Source organism: Rhamphochromis longiceps, linkage group LG18, assembly GCF_057381845.1.
Source record: "Rhamphochromis longiceps isolate RC_006_pf linkage group LG18, R_longiceps_female_GT1.1, whole genome shotgun sequence".
Lineage (NCBI taxonomy): Eukaryota > Metazoa > Chordata > Actinopteri > Cichliformes > Cichlidae > Rhamphochromis > Rhamphochromis longiceps.
The window spans coordinates 15,013,511-15,029,941 of record NC_140574.1 but is presented as its reverse complement, the minus strand read 5'-3'; the positions used below and the strand labels follow the sequence as shown (position 1 = coordinate 15,029,941).

Genomic DNA, 16,431 nt, shown 5'->3' with positions numbered 1-16,431 from the left:
CGTGTTAGCTCCGCCACAAGCTACAGCAGCTGTCGGCTACTGGTGAAAAACAGCTGAGGAAACCTGTCCGGTAAGGGAATTTCTCTTAGGGTATATGGGAAGCTTGCGTTTTTGTGGTCTTCTTTTGCGGCTGGTTCAGTGAATTTTGGTCAGCGGGGTGAAACTTGATGTTTTGGAATCGGTGAGAGCTCAGCTAGCTAACCAGGCTTTGTTTTCCTTTTTATATGAAGTCGGGAGAGTTCATGACACGGTTGTGTGTTTAGCGGACTTTTACTTTTACGCGAAATTACGTAACTGCTAGTTTAGTCATCGCTTGTTTTCGCTGTGTTTGTTGGTTTTAGAAATGGTTTGCGTGAGCATTTAGCTGGGGTTCTAAGGTTTCTGTGGCTCCCACACATTTAGATTACTTACATAAAAGACTTAGTCTTTGAGGGTTGCATACTAGGGGCGCTGGTGCTCAAGAGGCCATCTGAAAAGCATCTGGTCACCAGTGACTTTGTTTATTAGTACGACAGTGATCCCAAACACAGACCGTGCAGTAAAAACGTCACGATATGAACAATTGGACACTATCAGTCATGGATTGGCCTCCCCACAGTCCAGACTTCAACATTATTGATTCAGCATGAGATCAGAATAATAAGTAGCCAAGATCCAAAGAAAAACTTTGAATGTCCTTCAAGAAGCCTGGTGAACTATTCCTGAAGACTACTTAAAGAAATGAGAAGAAAGCTTGTCTAAGAGAGGTCGGGCTGTGTTAAACAATAAAGGTGGTCATCCCAAATCTGGAATTTCAATCTCTTTAGAGATGGACGCTCTCTGTATTTCCATCTTTGCATGTGTCAATAAATTGTTGCACCTATTTCTTATTTTCCTGCAAAAATATCAAATAGAAAAAATGACGAGTTACTCAAGACATTTGTACAGAATAGGTTTGAAGGGAAACGATGTATTTGCAGTAGAAGTCAATGCACTCAATAAATAATGAAATGCATAAAAGGGTTGCCCCTGCAGACTAATCCTGTTTTAGACTGACATTTTCCACATATATAAATACCAATATAAAGTCAATAAGAATGGCATTTGGAAATATATGAAAAAACGAAGGAATAAGGAAATGTGAACATAAAGAAATAGCCTAAGGAAGAAACTGGAACATTAGACAATCATTTATAACTGTTATTTATGCACTTGCATTTGACATGCTCTGTCAAATGCAGTTTCAAAATTGTAGATTACCTCTCCTTCATAAAATATATTCAAATTTTCAGTGTTGTCAACCAGATAGGAAGGACCTTTGCAGGGCAAATGCTGAGAACAGTCATCTTGAACTTCTTAAAAAGAAAGGTCTTATCAACAATCCCACCAAACCTGGGGTCCTCAATGTTTGTTTGTTTTTTATTCAGCATACAGGAAATTTTGAAACTCCTATTCCCCCCCCCCCCCCTCTTCTGAAATCCACGCTCTGTGTAGGTCAATAAACTGTCAAATACAATAACTATTTCTCCACTGCTCACTAGAGACATCCCACCTCCTTGGTTTCGTTTCCTTAGGTTTCAGTTTCACAAAGACCCCTCCTCCAACTACAACTAGGACTGCACAGCTGTTCTTCGTGGTCTTTGGAGTTGGGTCAAGGTAAGATTTCCATCTCTTTTTTTTAACTTCAAGAATTCCTTAAGACCACTCTGCAATGCACTTCAGCATATTTCTCTGAAATAGTTATAAGATAATGTTGTAGTTAGTTTCAGTTGCAAAAGAAAGTCCCGCGCATTCACTTAGTCAACATTCACTTAGTCATACATTCACTTAGTCATACATTCACTTAGTCATACATTCACTTAGTCATACATTCATTGTATGCAGCTGGAAATCATGACTCAGACATCTGGCCTCTCCTGTCAAAGGGCATATGTTTATAGACTTTTTTTTTTTTTAATGAAGACAGATATTATTATAATCTACTGGTCTTTGTGTAGATGGGTGCAATCTTCAACCTACTTGAGCAGCACAGACTGGAGTCGTACTTCAACCAGTTTGTTCAGATGGGTGTTAAAGATGAAAGAGATTTCCTGGATAGTGTGACGGAAGACGATTTAAACAGCATTGGTAAGAGTGCTCAAAAGCAAAGCTAGGATTTTCAGTTTAGCTTTTTCATTACTCAGAAAACTCAAACAAACAAACAAACGTGTTAACAAAAATAAAGCACCACATTTATGTAAAAGCAGATGAATAGAATCAACCTTTTGGGATTTACTTACCTGAATGATTCAGCATGCATCAAGACATGAACCTTTGAGTAAACTTAAACGGTAAAGCTGAATTTATTTTGTCTCTTTTCCAGGTTTAAGTCATGTGGAAAAGAATCGTTTTGCAATCATGAAAGACTTCATTCAAAGACTCCTAGCTCCAGAATGCCAAGTCTTAACTGTTAGACCTGTGCAAAAGTCAGTGAGGTCGTTCAGTCTTCAGTACACATACCCCAAATGTCCTAAACCAAAGGTTATTTCAGGTAACAGGATCACATCTTTTAGAAGCTATCATCCCTTTGGCATGATTACATAAGGACATAGAGGTGACATATTTAATATTTGAATGCTACAGATATGGATCTGGCACAAAACACAATTGAAGACATAATGTTGAGGATCTGTCATCTTGAAAATGTTGGAAACACCAAAGGGGTTTGTCTCTACACAGCAGATGGGATGCCCTTGACAGACGATCCCTTCTTCAACACATGTGAGTCAACAGTGGAGCAGTATATGATTCTGTTAGGTTTGTTTAGGTTTAGGTCCCTTTATTTATTTCTTTTTTTTTTTTTTTAAGTCAATTTTCACCATGTACCAAAACATGTTTGTTGCATTTACATGATTGTTATGAGTCCAGACTTTCATCTGAGGCTCAAGGGACTGAAGAAAAGTACTGCAGAAACTTTTAAGGAATTGTAGCCACTTTTATACTCACTTATTTTCAGGTGCTTAAAGGTGTGTTTGTCCAAAAATAACAAACTATATTTAGGATGAATCAAGTTAGTCTCAAGTCTGCCTTTTAAGTAATCTTGCTAGGCCATCAGAAATTAGCAAATTATCTGCGTTTCCTTGTGATCCAAACAGATGAATACTTGAAGTTAGCAAGAAAAGCTGGCTTTAGGTGAAGGGATATATTGGTATAAAAGTGAAAAGTACCATAAATTGTTTTGTAAGAAGAAAAGTTAGAAACAACTACTGTTTTACAGAGTGATGATCATAATTTATTTTAAAGAGAACTACTGACTGTGTCTGATTTCATAGCCAAGTGCTGTATACTTAAACAGGTAATAGGCAAGCTTTTTGCTTTAACTATTTAATTATGTAAATTAGAATTACAGGGTGGCATTAGAGTTCTGACACCATTGCAGTTTGAATTTGTTGCCTGCAAATTTTGTTTTCACTCTGTAGTTCTGTCTGTTACTAGGTAAGAAAAGTTAAATGTATTAAATTAAATGTATTATTGAAACAGAATTAGTAGGAAACAAATCTTGTGTATTATCAAAATACAAACAGCTTTCAGGGAAAAACTTTTAATTGCATGAAATATTGGGAGAGTTCATTTACAGTCTTGGATGAATAGTTTTAAGACTGGTGGTGAGCACCAGGAGTTTCTAAAATGATCATGATCATATGAGATGATTTCACTTTAATACATATAGATGGGAATAACACTTTTATTTATTTATTTGTTTTTTAAATAACCTGTAATTATTTGTGTTAACTGTGGATCTGGCACAGTTATTCATTTTATTGTCTTCTTCTCCAGGGTCTTTGAAAGACAGACATATTGAAAATGGAGCTGTAATTTATGCCATATTTACGCCAAAAGAAAACTTGACACATGCTCCACAAATGCCAAGACAAGAGTCTGGGAAGCCCTCTGGAACAGATGTCATTCAATGCCACATCATGCTCAAGGTGCGTTTTAACAACCGTATGCTGCTCAATTGAGGATGCTGGGAACTGCTAGCAAATGAAACTGGCCAGTCAAATTTCATATTATATGTTTGTGAGGAATAAAATAGCCAGTAATGATTTCTGAACTCTTTTTGTTCAAACAAAGTGGTTCCAAGTAGCATCTGAGCTTCTCCATTTTAAAAATAATAAAAATATATACCTTTACATTGTGTTGAAGAGAGAAGAATGAAATACAAGTGAATCAATTATTTTATTAATGTACAGTTTATTGTTGTAACTTTCAGCCCCCATTTTTAACATGTATGTAAAGTCATAATGTAACTTAAACATCTTTTTCTTTACATGTTAAGGGAAACTTTGAGATTATGGTGAATTTGGAAACTGACACAATCGCAACTCTAAAAGTGATCCTGTCAAATGCAAGTGGAATACCAGCACATGTCCTCCATCCCAGGTAAACTGCCTCACAAAAAAGTGTTGTTGTTTTTTTACCCATCAGATGTAAAAGGCTGAAAAGTGTTGTCATCACCTCGCTGGGCGGGCAACGGAGACAACCTGGTTTGTGAATAGAATAATTTGAGAATGAAGCGATGTAGGATATTGAAAGTCATACCATAGGTAGATCTACTAAAAGACCTCAAGGTCAGAGGTCAAGTTTTCTCTCAATTGGAACAAGCAAGTCACCTAGGATTTCCTAGAAAACTAGAGAACTAAGAGTAGCATTAGTAGACACCAGTATTTTTCTAATTTGTTTCCCACCCCCACATTCATACGCTTAAAGTCTTAGCATTGATGAGTGCTTCTGTTTTCTGGTGTCCCTGTTTTTTTTGTTTGTTTGTTTTTTGGTTTTTTTAGAGGTATTCATTCTGGTGCTGTGACACTCCAAACGTGTGGAATCTCTGAAGGGTCAATTGTTGCCTTCACTCTGTCCTCTTTTACTGAAGAGACTCCCCTTGATGAAACTTTCTACATCAATGATGTCGTGCCTTCAGTGCAACAAAGCCAAAAAGGAATCAGTGTGTTCCTGTCTTCTCTTTATGCTGTTGCGGTAAGCTGTTTTATATTTAACACACTGTCCTATATTTGTCCCATGGTCTTGCTATCCTATGAACATGAACTTTATTTATTCATGCCTAGCCTGTCTTCAAGCCTAGTTATAGTCTCATGAAAAACATGCAGCTACACCCAAGACAACATAATAGATAAATGCACACATAAATTCACATGAAGTCTTTACATTCAGAGTCCAGCCATTGGTGAACCTCAAAAATTCCTCCACAAATAGTGATTAGGTTGCTGCAGGACAGCAATTTAACTTCAAAATCGCATATAGGCTCTTCAGCATTGCTTTTATGGAGGAATATAATATCAATGCAAAAGTTGTTATTATTATCACTTTTCTCATCCTGTATGTGACAGTTAAAATAAATAACATTCATATAAGAAATAAAATAGTCTTGTGTAAACTGTATATGGTGTTAAATAGGCCTATACTACTGTACTTCGGTCATAAGGGTGGTACTTTAATTTTATGAGGTGGTGCTCACTATGAAAAGTTTGAGATCCACTGTCCTAAAGGATCCAATATTAACCCTGGAGGAAAAAAAACAATGTGGGTTCTTTACTGTGCACTTTGATGACCTATGTTCACAAACAAAACTCAAATTTATTTAGCCCATTGTGTTTAATTTTTCTGAGTGGCATTAACCCTGTTTTCAAATATTTCTGTGTATTTACTTGTAGAAAGATCATTCTAAAATAATCCAGAACAAACTGATCGCATACATACGAAAATTGACGGGATGTAACCCCCTCGCCCAAAGTTTGCATCAGTTACTCTGCAGGAATGAAAGGATGACCAGGAACCAGAAGGTAAAAAGTGTGAGGTGGTGTAAGACTTGTTACAGTTTTAGAATTCGGTCTTTCTCTAATATCTTCTTCATAAATAAAGGACAGCTGACATGCTGCTGCAGTTTTAAGTCTTTGCACCACTGGCCTCACCATCTTCCAAGAAATCTGGCATCAGACTTTTATGTGACTTTTTGCATGTTTTGTCCACTGATTTTAACACAGCAGCTTTTTGCACGCCACCTTATTTGATTTGTTTATTTAAAATGATATCGTCATGATGGTAACTTGTGATTGAAACCATCTGAGGTGTCACAGTATTCATGAATGTAGAGATATGACATGCCTGTTTCCATGTATGTGTGTTAAAGCTATCTTCTGATTTTACTCATGCAGGAAGCACGTAAAAGGCTCATCGTTTGTACAGTATATAACTGTGATTTACTTGCTGCTTATTTTGCATGAAAATGTTGTTGTGTACTGACTGATTTCTTGCAGATTGCAGTTGTTGAGGGCTTATACATGCTCTTCAGGGAGTTATTGCCCCAGCAAGCAACACAGCAAGGGAAGAAAGTCATAGAGGACCAGGATGTCTTTGAGAATTCATTGTACTGCTGGGCACATCTCCTTTCAAAAATTAAGGTATAACTGAGTTTAATTTTGAACAGAAGCTGGTCTTTAGTTTTGGTGTTAGTATTATGTATAGATATTATCTCTGTAGTTTAAATGTATCGTGCTTGGCTCTGTTTTGACAGAAACAAGCATCAAAGCATGAAGTCTATGCACCCATCTCTCTCGTGTCCAAAGATGATGACCATTTCTGCGAACCTGTCAGAGTACCTGGAGTACCAGATGTCTTTGAAAGGGCGTACGTCCTTCAGAAAATCAAAGGTACAAATAGCACTGAAAGGGTTTAAACTATAAAGTTGAAAGGTTTTAATGTGGCTTAATGAATGCAGTTGTTTTAATTGTTTAGATTATATTTGCTGTAATGCTAGTTTACTAATTACTTTGGAAATTAAAAAAATAAATAAATACCGGTAACCAGATTTGACAGTGTAAAGCATCGATAATCAGAGAGTCTTTAAAGGTAGATCCTCCTTCAGTCAGGTGCAGTGATAGTTATGTATTATTATTATTATTATTAAAATTTAAATTATTTGAAAATGAAATCTTGTGCACAAGCATTCCTGCATAACCAGATGCAAAAATTATATTTTGTTAAAATTTTTACTAAATTGCATTATGGTGGTGAATTATGCGTTTCTGGCTTCTTTTTATTTTGTTTAGATGGAGAGAAAATTCCAAATTGCACCGAAGAGCCTTTGCGAGAATTCTCACTACAGAGAGCCACTGACATTGAGAAAATCCTGCTCAGCATTCCTCGATTTGTCCGAGCGTATCCTCTCTGGAGTCACCACCACAAGACATCTGGTCAGAAGTATGTGTGACTGAGTTATTTCTTTCAACACAACTTAAGCAGATTTTCTTTATTTTCTGTTAGTGTAGATGATACACTTATGCACAGCTGGACAGTGAAAGATTATATATTTCATTTGGTTTAAAGTATATGCTTGGTCTGCTGGTGGTTTTAAATGGATGTAAATTCAGTAACATTCAATTTATTATGAATTCTTGATTATTCATTCATGATTTCTTAGTAATACAGTATTGTACAGAAGTCTTAAACCACCACTTATTTCTTCATATTTTGCATCCAAGGAGCCAGACTTTCTTCTAATTTTATTTAAGTGGACTAAAGCAGCAGTTCTCCAGGATTCCTAAAGGTCTTTCAGACGTTTTCTTTGGACATTTTCACTCTTTTTCAGTTCAGTCCTTGTACATCACACTTTTCAGAAGAATGGTATTTTTTGTTAAGCCATTTAGCACTGACCTATGCATTTTTTGAAGCATAAAAATGACACCTAACCCAGTGGATAATTCAGCTTTGTGCCTACACATAACACATTCTAGCAAAAAACAAATACAATTTCACTTTTTTTTTAAAATTTGTATCTTTAGGTAATTTATTGCTAGCAGCTTGTCATAAAAGCATTTCATTTGTTCTCATTTTTGTAGTGAAATGTATAAAATATTCCAAAGATAACCCAGTTTGACAGACATAAAATAGTGTTTTTGCACAAAAAAGGCAACTGCCAAAGACACAATAACTGAACTCTTGGTGTGTCTCAACATGGTATGCAGTGTGTTCTTAAAGAATTTGAGGAAATTGAACAAATGGAGGACAAAAAAAAAGAAATTAAAGGCTTAAAAAATGTCTTCAGCACATGTCATGTCCTTAAGAAGTATTTAAAAAAAGAAAACAGGAAAGACCTGACACAGGACCTTAGTTGGCACTTGAGTTGATCCATAAACTGTTCACTGAATCCTCATCAGAAGTGGTCTCAGTGGAAGGTTGGCTGTCAAGAAGCTGTTCTTAATGAAGGGAAACAAAGAAAAAAGTCTGAGGTATGCCAAATGACTCAAGAACTGAACTGAAAATCAGTGGCAACAGCTCTTATAGATGAACAGTGTCTAGTCTACACTGTCCAATGCTTAAATATAATATGCAAACAGTTGAGGTTAAAACATGGTGTTGAGTTAGTTGCCTTCGTTATTAATAATTATTATTATTTATTAATTACACATGGTGTCTAGGATTGTCTCAAAGCCAGTGTAAACAGGCTGAATAATGACTTGTTTTAAATCAGAGTTGTTGTTGTTTTTGTTTGTTTGTTTTTGACTAATTCATTGAATGAAACAGCTTTCAGGTGAATATTCAGTGGACTTTTGGCAGCATGGTGGAACGTTTGAAATCTTTCCCTCGCCTTAATGTGACCCCACCTCTACATCTGAAGGATCTGGGACATTATCAGAGCTGCCTTGTTCTACTCAGTGAAGGTATTTCACACTATTCCAGGCTAAATATTCACATCTTTCAGTGAATCATCACGCTTATACCTTGCAAACACTTGTATCATACAGCAGATGCCACTGACTTGTCAGGTTTTAGGCCACAGATGTGTTCATTTTGCAGCAGTCTAAGTCTAAATTGAGGGGTATGTTCCACCTTTGCTTAGATTGTCTCTACTGTTGCTCCTCTTACACTAGTAATGTTAGTCACTTTAAGTGGAAAAGGAATTTCCACCAGTTTTCTTACTTTGCCTTTCACCTCTGATATCAAGTTTTGTTTATCATGTGTGTTGAGAGGCATTATACCTAACTTAATGGGGCGACCATGGTTTCAAGGGTTGGGAAGCTCATCTTGTAACAGTTTGATCCCCTGCTCTGTCTGTCTTGGTCGTTGTGTCCTTGGGCAAGACACTTCACATGATATGGCATGATATGGCAGGCTCGCTGCCCAGGGCAGCTGCGGCTACAACTGTAGCTTGCCTCCACCAGTGCGTGAATGTGAGAGTGAATGAATAGTGGAATTGAGACCCTCAAGTGCTTTGAGGGTCTCGAAAAGCGCTATATAAATAAATACAAGCCATTATTATCATTAATGTTTGCTTTATTTTCACATTTCTCTGTCAGATAATCTGGGCATTTATTTGCATAAAAGCAAAGGAGCAGCTGATATGATCGATGTGCGCGATTGTCTGGATGGAAAAGTAAAAACGATGGATTTAAACTTGCTAGCAGCCAAGTGAGTACCTAAACCAAAACAAAATGGAGTGAACTAACGAAGGGCAGACTCATTCTGGCACATTCTGGAGTCTTCTATGACGAACTGAGAGGTTCTTCTTTACTTGTCTCTTTTCACACGGTTGTGTACACTATTTTGCATTTAATTATCAGTCATTATTAATTTCTGGCTCTTCCAGCGTGTCTTTTATTCTGTCTTCCTCCCCTCCCCCAGCCAGTCACAGCGGATTACTGCCCCTCCCTGAACCTGGTTTCTGCTGGAGGTTTCTTCCTGTTTCTTTCCTTCCCACTGTCACCAAGTGCTTGCTCATAGTGGCTTGTCTGATCCTTTTTTCTTTATCTCACAAGCTAAAACACCTTAAACACCTACTGTTGTTGTGATTTGGTGTTATATAATTGAATTGAATTGAATTGTGCATCTTGATCTGCATTAAAGGCACAATCTACCCACCCGATAACAGGAAATTCACAGAGTATGTGATGCTTGTCTCGTGTTAACTGTGTAAAGCTAAAAAGATGGTGTTTTGTTTTGTTTTTTTTTGTTTTTTTTTTTTTTAAATACAGCACTGGTGACCACAGAGACGACCAGTCATTTGTTACAACCAGGACTCCAGAAGAGGCAATACTGGTGAGATCTGTGAAAATTTTAAGTTCTAAAGGAATCAAAACATTTGCTAAATATTTCCTCTTCCTGACTTTATTACTTTAGGTACTGATCGATACAAGCTCCTCGATGGAAGAGGAGTGCTATGAAAATGCAGAAATAAAGAAAATCCATGCTGTCAAAGAGCTCTTTGACAACTTTGCCACGAGGAGCATGGCGTATGATTTCCATCACGTCATTGGTCTCGTAAAGTTTGACTCCATGGTGAAAATGCTCCACACATTCACAGAAAATCTGGAGAAGTTCAAGGTGATTGCAAAACATTGTGAGGATGGAAGGCTTTCCTCTGGAAGCTTGTTACCTCCGCTCAAGAAGAATTTTATTGCCCTCTATATGTAAAAATTGTGAGGTGGTATTATGTGTGAGGAAATTTTGACATACTCAGAATAACTGAGTTTTGAGATACCTGATCAGTAACTCGAAGTTTTGAAAGAATAAAGCTAAAAAAGCTTTTTTTTTTTTTTTTCTTTTTTTTTTTTTTTACTTTGGTCAGCCTGGCAACTTTATTTCCCTCATTTTCAACTTGCTCAGTGGCGCTAATATAATTTTTTTTTCCCTTGTCGCCTTTTTGGGGTTCTTTTGTTTTTTAGGTCCACACACGTAACCTTGAGGCGAGCGGATGTACTCTGCTGTATGACGCGCTACGACGTGGAGCTTCAGAGCTGGAAAAGGTCAAGGCGAGCTTCCCAGATTGTAGACTCCGTGTCCTGTGCCTCACAGATGGCAATGATTCTGGGTAAGTTCCCCTTTCTGCCTAAGTTGCCTTTGATCACCCATCAATTATGTTTTTCTGGGGCAGCAGCTGACTGTTTTCATCTTGCCATAGGTCCTTTATGGACCCAGCTGCTGTAACAGCCAAGCTGCTGAAATCAAACGTCACTGTGGATTCAATCCTTCTTGGAAATGTGGAAAACACAATGCTCCATGGAATCAGCAATGCAACAGGTACTACTATATGTATAAAATAATGCACAATTCTCTGCCCTTAAAAGTAAAAAAAAAAAAAATCATCCTTTCTTTAAATAAAGCTGCAATCTGGATGCATTCTTTAACAAGTGTACCATCTGCAGGCTTGGATGTTGTGAACTGTTTGCTATCTGCGTAATAGCTGGACACAAAATGACCATCAACAACAAGTTGTGTCAGTTGCACATAGAAGTACTCTCTGTGTGACTTTAGAAAAACAGTGAAATTGTTAATGGGAACCTGCAGCTGTTTAGGACTGGAATCACAGAAAGCAAACCTGTAAATGGGCACACACAGAATCAACTTTTGGCCCATTTTATTGGACCTTTGATATTTCATCCCAACTGCTTTCAGGGTTTTTTTTCTTTCTAACTAGTTAATTGAACATGAGACATTAACTTAATCTCTGCAGTATTTCTGAAATTTGTCATTATTGTCTGTAATTACATGTATCTGTATTAACAGTGTAGTCCTAAACCCTGGCTTATGTAAACATAATAAAGTTGAAAAAAATATTTGATGCCAAAAAGGGCCAAACAGTGACTTGTGTTTTACAGGTGGCTGCTGTTTCAAACCACAGACAGTCAAAGATGGTCTGAAACTCTTTGAGATCGAGACAGTTCTGTCTCTGGAGCAGAGGAAGCCCAAGAAAAAACTTGACCCTTCTTCCATCACTGAGGTCTGTTTAGTCTGCTTCAAAAGGAAATCTGATCACTCTTTAACTTCATACATGGCCGTCATATGTTTATTATATTTTTTCATGTTTTATAGGGAATACTTACAAAGATGTTTGTTACCCTGGGCTATGATGCATATCCAGAGACATCCTTGCCAAGCCAGATAAACAGCAAAGTGACTGTGACAGAAAGGTGAGTGGCAGAAACACCCATCCTGTAGAAGCTAAGAACACACCTGATCAAAGAAAATGAGCTTCTTGAGCTGTTAATGAAACAATTTACTCTGTCTGCATGTTTTATCTGTCAATATAGTTTTGTTCAGCTGTCCAAAATATGAAGAGATTCCACTTAGTCATACCTTAAGAGAAAAAGTAGTCTGTTTCCACTTGTAGGATGTCCATAAATGTCAATTTTCATGCAACTACTTTTTTTTTTTTTTTTTTTTTTTTTTTTTAGTGTAGTTGTAGATTACTGCAAAATCTTATTTTACAAGGTTCTGACACCCAGTAGATGCTCTGGCCAACAGGACAGGTACAGCATCAGGCGCCATCGACGCTGGGTTTTTATTTTTAAAAATGTGTATAGGCTTCCTGACAAAAAGCATGTCATTGAGTCTAAAATATTTTGTTGATTAAGACTTGATCAGGATGCCTCCTTAGTCTTGTCCCATATGAATAGTGATAATTTTGACTTTTTTGTGGTCCTTTTTTATTACATGCATTCCTTATGAAACATTATATAACATTCAAAACAGTGCTCTGAAGAATAAGATTCGGGAGGCAAAGGATGGTCGTTTCATGGAGAAGGACAAACGTATCGTGGAGGAGCTCAAGTGCCTGCATTGTGACCCTCATCCTTTCTTTAGAGTCTATCCATCAGAGTCAGACTTAAGTAAGTGATGTGGTTTCTCCTCATCTGTGTTTGTATTGCTCTGTGTATTTTATTTGATCTCGGCTGTCTGATAGACTCATAATATCAGTGTTTTCATGATGCAGCTGATAAATTCTTGCTTTGTGGTAGATCTTTATTCTGTATTCATTGTAGTGATGTGTCGGTCGCGAACGAAACGGCTCTTAGATTTTTTTATTTTTTTTTCTTCCTTTCTCTCAGCCTCTCTCTCGCACTTTTTCCGCTTCACTCCGCATGCGAGCCTTGTGCTTTACGTTGGGCAGAGGGGGGAGGGCGGTAGTTACACTCAGTAGCACAGGAACAGAGCCAGAGGGAGAGAGGGAGAAAGAGAGCCAGGGACAAATACGTCACATTAGAAAGGTATAGTGATCATGCACAACTATTTTCAGTTGCAGATGATAAAGGATTTAGAAAGTTTATTCATGCAGGTCCATATGACAGAGGATATGCATGTTCTTTTTGTTTTCATATTTTAATTTATATTTAATTGTGTTGTGGTTTGCAGTGTTTTGCGTTGTTTCACTTTAAATTTGTAAAAGGAAACAGCTGAAAATTTAAATATTTAAAAGTTGAAATGTGAATAGTTGATTTTTGTATTATATGATTTATTTATTACATTTTATGTGGCGTGAATAAATAAAAGTATATTTATGGTGGCCCCTAGAGACAAAGCACATACAAACTCAGGAGCACATAAAAACTCAAAACACGTACAAAAGACAACAGAAGTGCTCCAGGATGCTGGGCGCAGTGTTGAGCTTTTGTTACCTAGTGGCTACACAAGCCAGCAAGTACCAAGGATCGTATTTGGTGTGTGGTAGTAACAGGTAAATGAACTTTTTTTTTTTTTTAAATCATTTGAATATATATGAGTGCTTGTGTATAAATACACAAACAACACACACATGCTTTCAATTGTGTATTTTAAGTGATCTAGTAGCTCTGTTAAGGAAGTTCAGTTAACGCTAGAAATGTGTTTTGGAGTTTGTACGTGCTTTGTCTCTAGAAGCCACCGCATATATTTATATATAGACATATATAAATAAATCCACTTTTTTTTTTTTACATTAGTGATTCCTTTTGTGCATAATTTTATATTATTGTTAATAATAAATTAATTAAAGCAACAAAACAACCTGAAGAGCCGGTTCGGAGCCGAAAGAGCCGGCTCTTTTTAGTGAGCCGAACCGAAAGAGCCGGTTCTCTAAAAAGAGCCGGAAATCCCATCACTAATTCATTGGGAGATTTGAATGCTAATCAAATAATGAAATGGGGGGGGGGAAGATGAATGCAGCATGTTGATTACTTATTAGGGATTTGTGTTTGCAGTCATTGTACTGTTGGAAGCTGCATAGCAACACTTTCTTGGACCTGTAGTGTTAAAACTTGATTAAAATGATGAAATCCTTGAAAAGCAACAATGTTTGATTGTTTTCTGATTTTCAGCGTTCTGGAGGATTCTCATGCAAGGACCTCCTGACACACCATATGAGAAAGGAGTGTTTGAGCTGTACTGCCAGTTTGGTCCTGAATACCCAGTGAAGCCTCCGCTCGTTCGCTTTGTCACACGTGTATCCTGACAAAATACAAACAAAAGCTGTTTTGACATCTACAGTGTTCATATTAAAATGGTTTCCAGTTGTTAGGGTAATATAAAAGTGGTTATTGCATATGTGTTTCTCATAGCGAGCATTTATCTTAACACAGCGGCAGGTATACCACTGCAATGTCAACAGTGTTGGCCGCATCTGCCACAACATATTTGATCGCAGCTACAACGCCCACATCACCATGAGGGACATATTTGATGCTGTGTATGGACTCCTCATCATCCCTGAGCCTGATGACCCACTGGACAGGTGAGACATGCACAACTTTATTACTATATGCACTCAACAGCCACTTTATTAGTTACACATTGCTAGGACCAAATTTGATCCCTTTTTGCATTTAGAACTGTTTCAGTATGATCAGCTAGTTATATTTGCACCTACAAGATGTTTGAGTATTTGATACAAGTTACAAGTCAGACCCCAGATATGAATACTTACATTTGCATATTAACCTTTTTTTGGAAGCATTTTAGCTGAGGAATTCCTGACGAGCCGCGAGACGTACGAACGAGAAGCCAGAAAGCACACAGGAGAACATGCTGGAAAGTCAATGGATAGCATGGAGGAGGTGAGTGAGTGAACAAAGTATTTATGGGATTTTTCTGTTTTATGTAAAAGATTTTTTTTGTGATCACATTACTTTGACTTATTTTCCTTTCTAAAGAAACTGGTTGATCCTGTGCCACAGTTTCTACCACAACATCTGATTTGTCCTCTAACCAAGAAGATGTTTGTTGATCCTGTGAAAACAGTATATGGCACCGTGTATGAACGGAAAGCCATTGAGGAACACCTCAAACAGTGAGTTCAGGGGTTAAAAGTCCTCACAAAGTTCCAAAAGTTGTCTCACAGTCTGTTTTATTAGCAATGTTAACTTGCTTTTGGCATTTCACTAAATGATCAGGCAGATTATGTTCTAGGGTTGTGAATCTCCTCTCTCTCTTCCAGACACCGGTATGATCCGATGGCTGGCCCAGGAAACGAGCTTGATGCGAGTGACATGATGGCGGACAGGGACATGAAGAAAATGGTGATGGATCATCGAGCTCGCCAAATTCAGTGAATGTGGGAGGGAACAGACTGGCTGAAGATTAGCTAGACTTCTATAGGGGTTTCTTTTTTTCTTTTTCTCTCAGCTTGTTGGTGCTGTGGCGTTTCTATCACAGAACTTCTGAACAAGTTACCAAGTTAGTGAAGTCTCAGGTCAGTTTTAATATCCATTTTTGAAAATTTGTTTGTAAAGGACTCTGAGCACTTAATACAGTTTTTATTCACTGTTCATTGCATACTTTTATAGAACAACTTCTACAAGAGACAAACCAGCCTTCCTGTATGGGAAAGTCAAATATTGTAGGAATTTCAGCTGCATAGCTGCTGACATAAACACGTTCAGTTCAGAGTTGATTGTGTTGTTTATTATTTGACCAAATTGCTTGATTATCTTCTGTTTTTGGAGTGATTAATAAGAGTTCATTGCAATTATTTTGGTTGCGATTATATAATAAAGTATAAAAATGAGTGATGGCAGATTTTCTGGTATTTCTAGCTCATTCTTTTATTCTTACTCATGTTCCAAATTCAGACTAGATTCTTAGAGTGTACACAGAGCACTATATAGAAGGTATGAAGGAGTTGCACTGTATCTTTGTGGATTTAAAGAAAGCATGAGAGGAACGATCTCCATGAGGAAGTCAGGGGTATTCTTGGGTTGAGGTCATTACTCTCTGCAGGCCAATCAAGTTCTACCACACCAAACTTGGTCAACCATGTCTTGGAACAGGAAGGGGAAAATCCCCAAGTTGTGAACTTGAAAGTCTCCAAGCTCCAAAATATCTCGGTATGCAGAAGCATGAGGAGTTACTTTCACTGGAACAATCGGCCTGAGTTTTAAAAATATTAAAATTAAAAGAAAATTTCAATGGTCTCTGACATAAAAGCTGCATTTTTAAAAATTTATTTTAAAGATTTGTTAAATTGGCAATAAAATAAAGGTTTTAAAAAGCTTCGTATGAAGTTTCTTCTACCACCATGTTTGCTGTTGCGGACTTCTGTCAAGTGTAATAGGTTAATAAATAACCAATCACCGCCGCCATTTCCTCTTACGTCACGTCTAAGTGAATCACTAAGGCCTTCAAATTAAATGTCAACGAGGTAGGAAA

At 37.3% G+C, this 16,431-nt stretch overlaps 1 protein-coding gene across 2 annotated transcripts; it reads left to right on the top strand.

Moving 5' to 3' along the window:
- Positions 1-12: 12 nt before the first annotated feature.
- On the top strand, positions 13-16,102 carry LOC146647948 (uncharacterized). 2 transcript variants are annotated; one of them, XM_085389448.1, is made up of 26 exons: positions 13-70; positions 1,554-1,635; positions 1,977-2,106; positions 2,342-2,509; positions 2,602-2,739; positions 3,796-3,947; positions 4,298-4,401; positions 4,803-4,995; positions 5,691-5,819; positions 6,294-6,437; positions 6,551-6,686; positions 7,086-7,236; positions 8,560-8,696; positions 9,333-9,444; positions 10,008-10,071; positions 10,153-10,356; positions 10,698-10,843; positions 10,934-11,052; positions 11,631-11,752; positions 11,845-11,942; positions 12,505-12,641; positions 14,106-14,230; positions 14,373-14,518; positions 14,738-14,840; positions 14,961-15,073; positions 15,221-16,102. In XM_085389448.1, exons 3-26 carry the CDS (start codon positions 1,977-1,979, stop codon positions 15,333-15,335), a joined length of 3,186 nt encoding a protein of 1,061 aa, XP_085245574.1. In that variant the 5' UTR covers positions 13-70; positions 1,554-1,635; the 3' UTR covers positions 15,336-16,102. The 2 variants fall into 2 exon arrangements, with proteins under 2 accessions (XP_085245574.1, XP_085245573.1); XM_085389447.1 differs by having other exon boundaries at positions 14,937-15,073.
- The last annotated feature ends 329 nt before the right edge of the window (positions 16,103-16,431 follow it).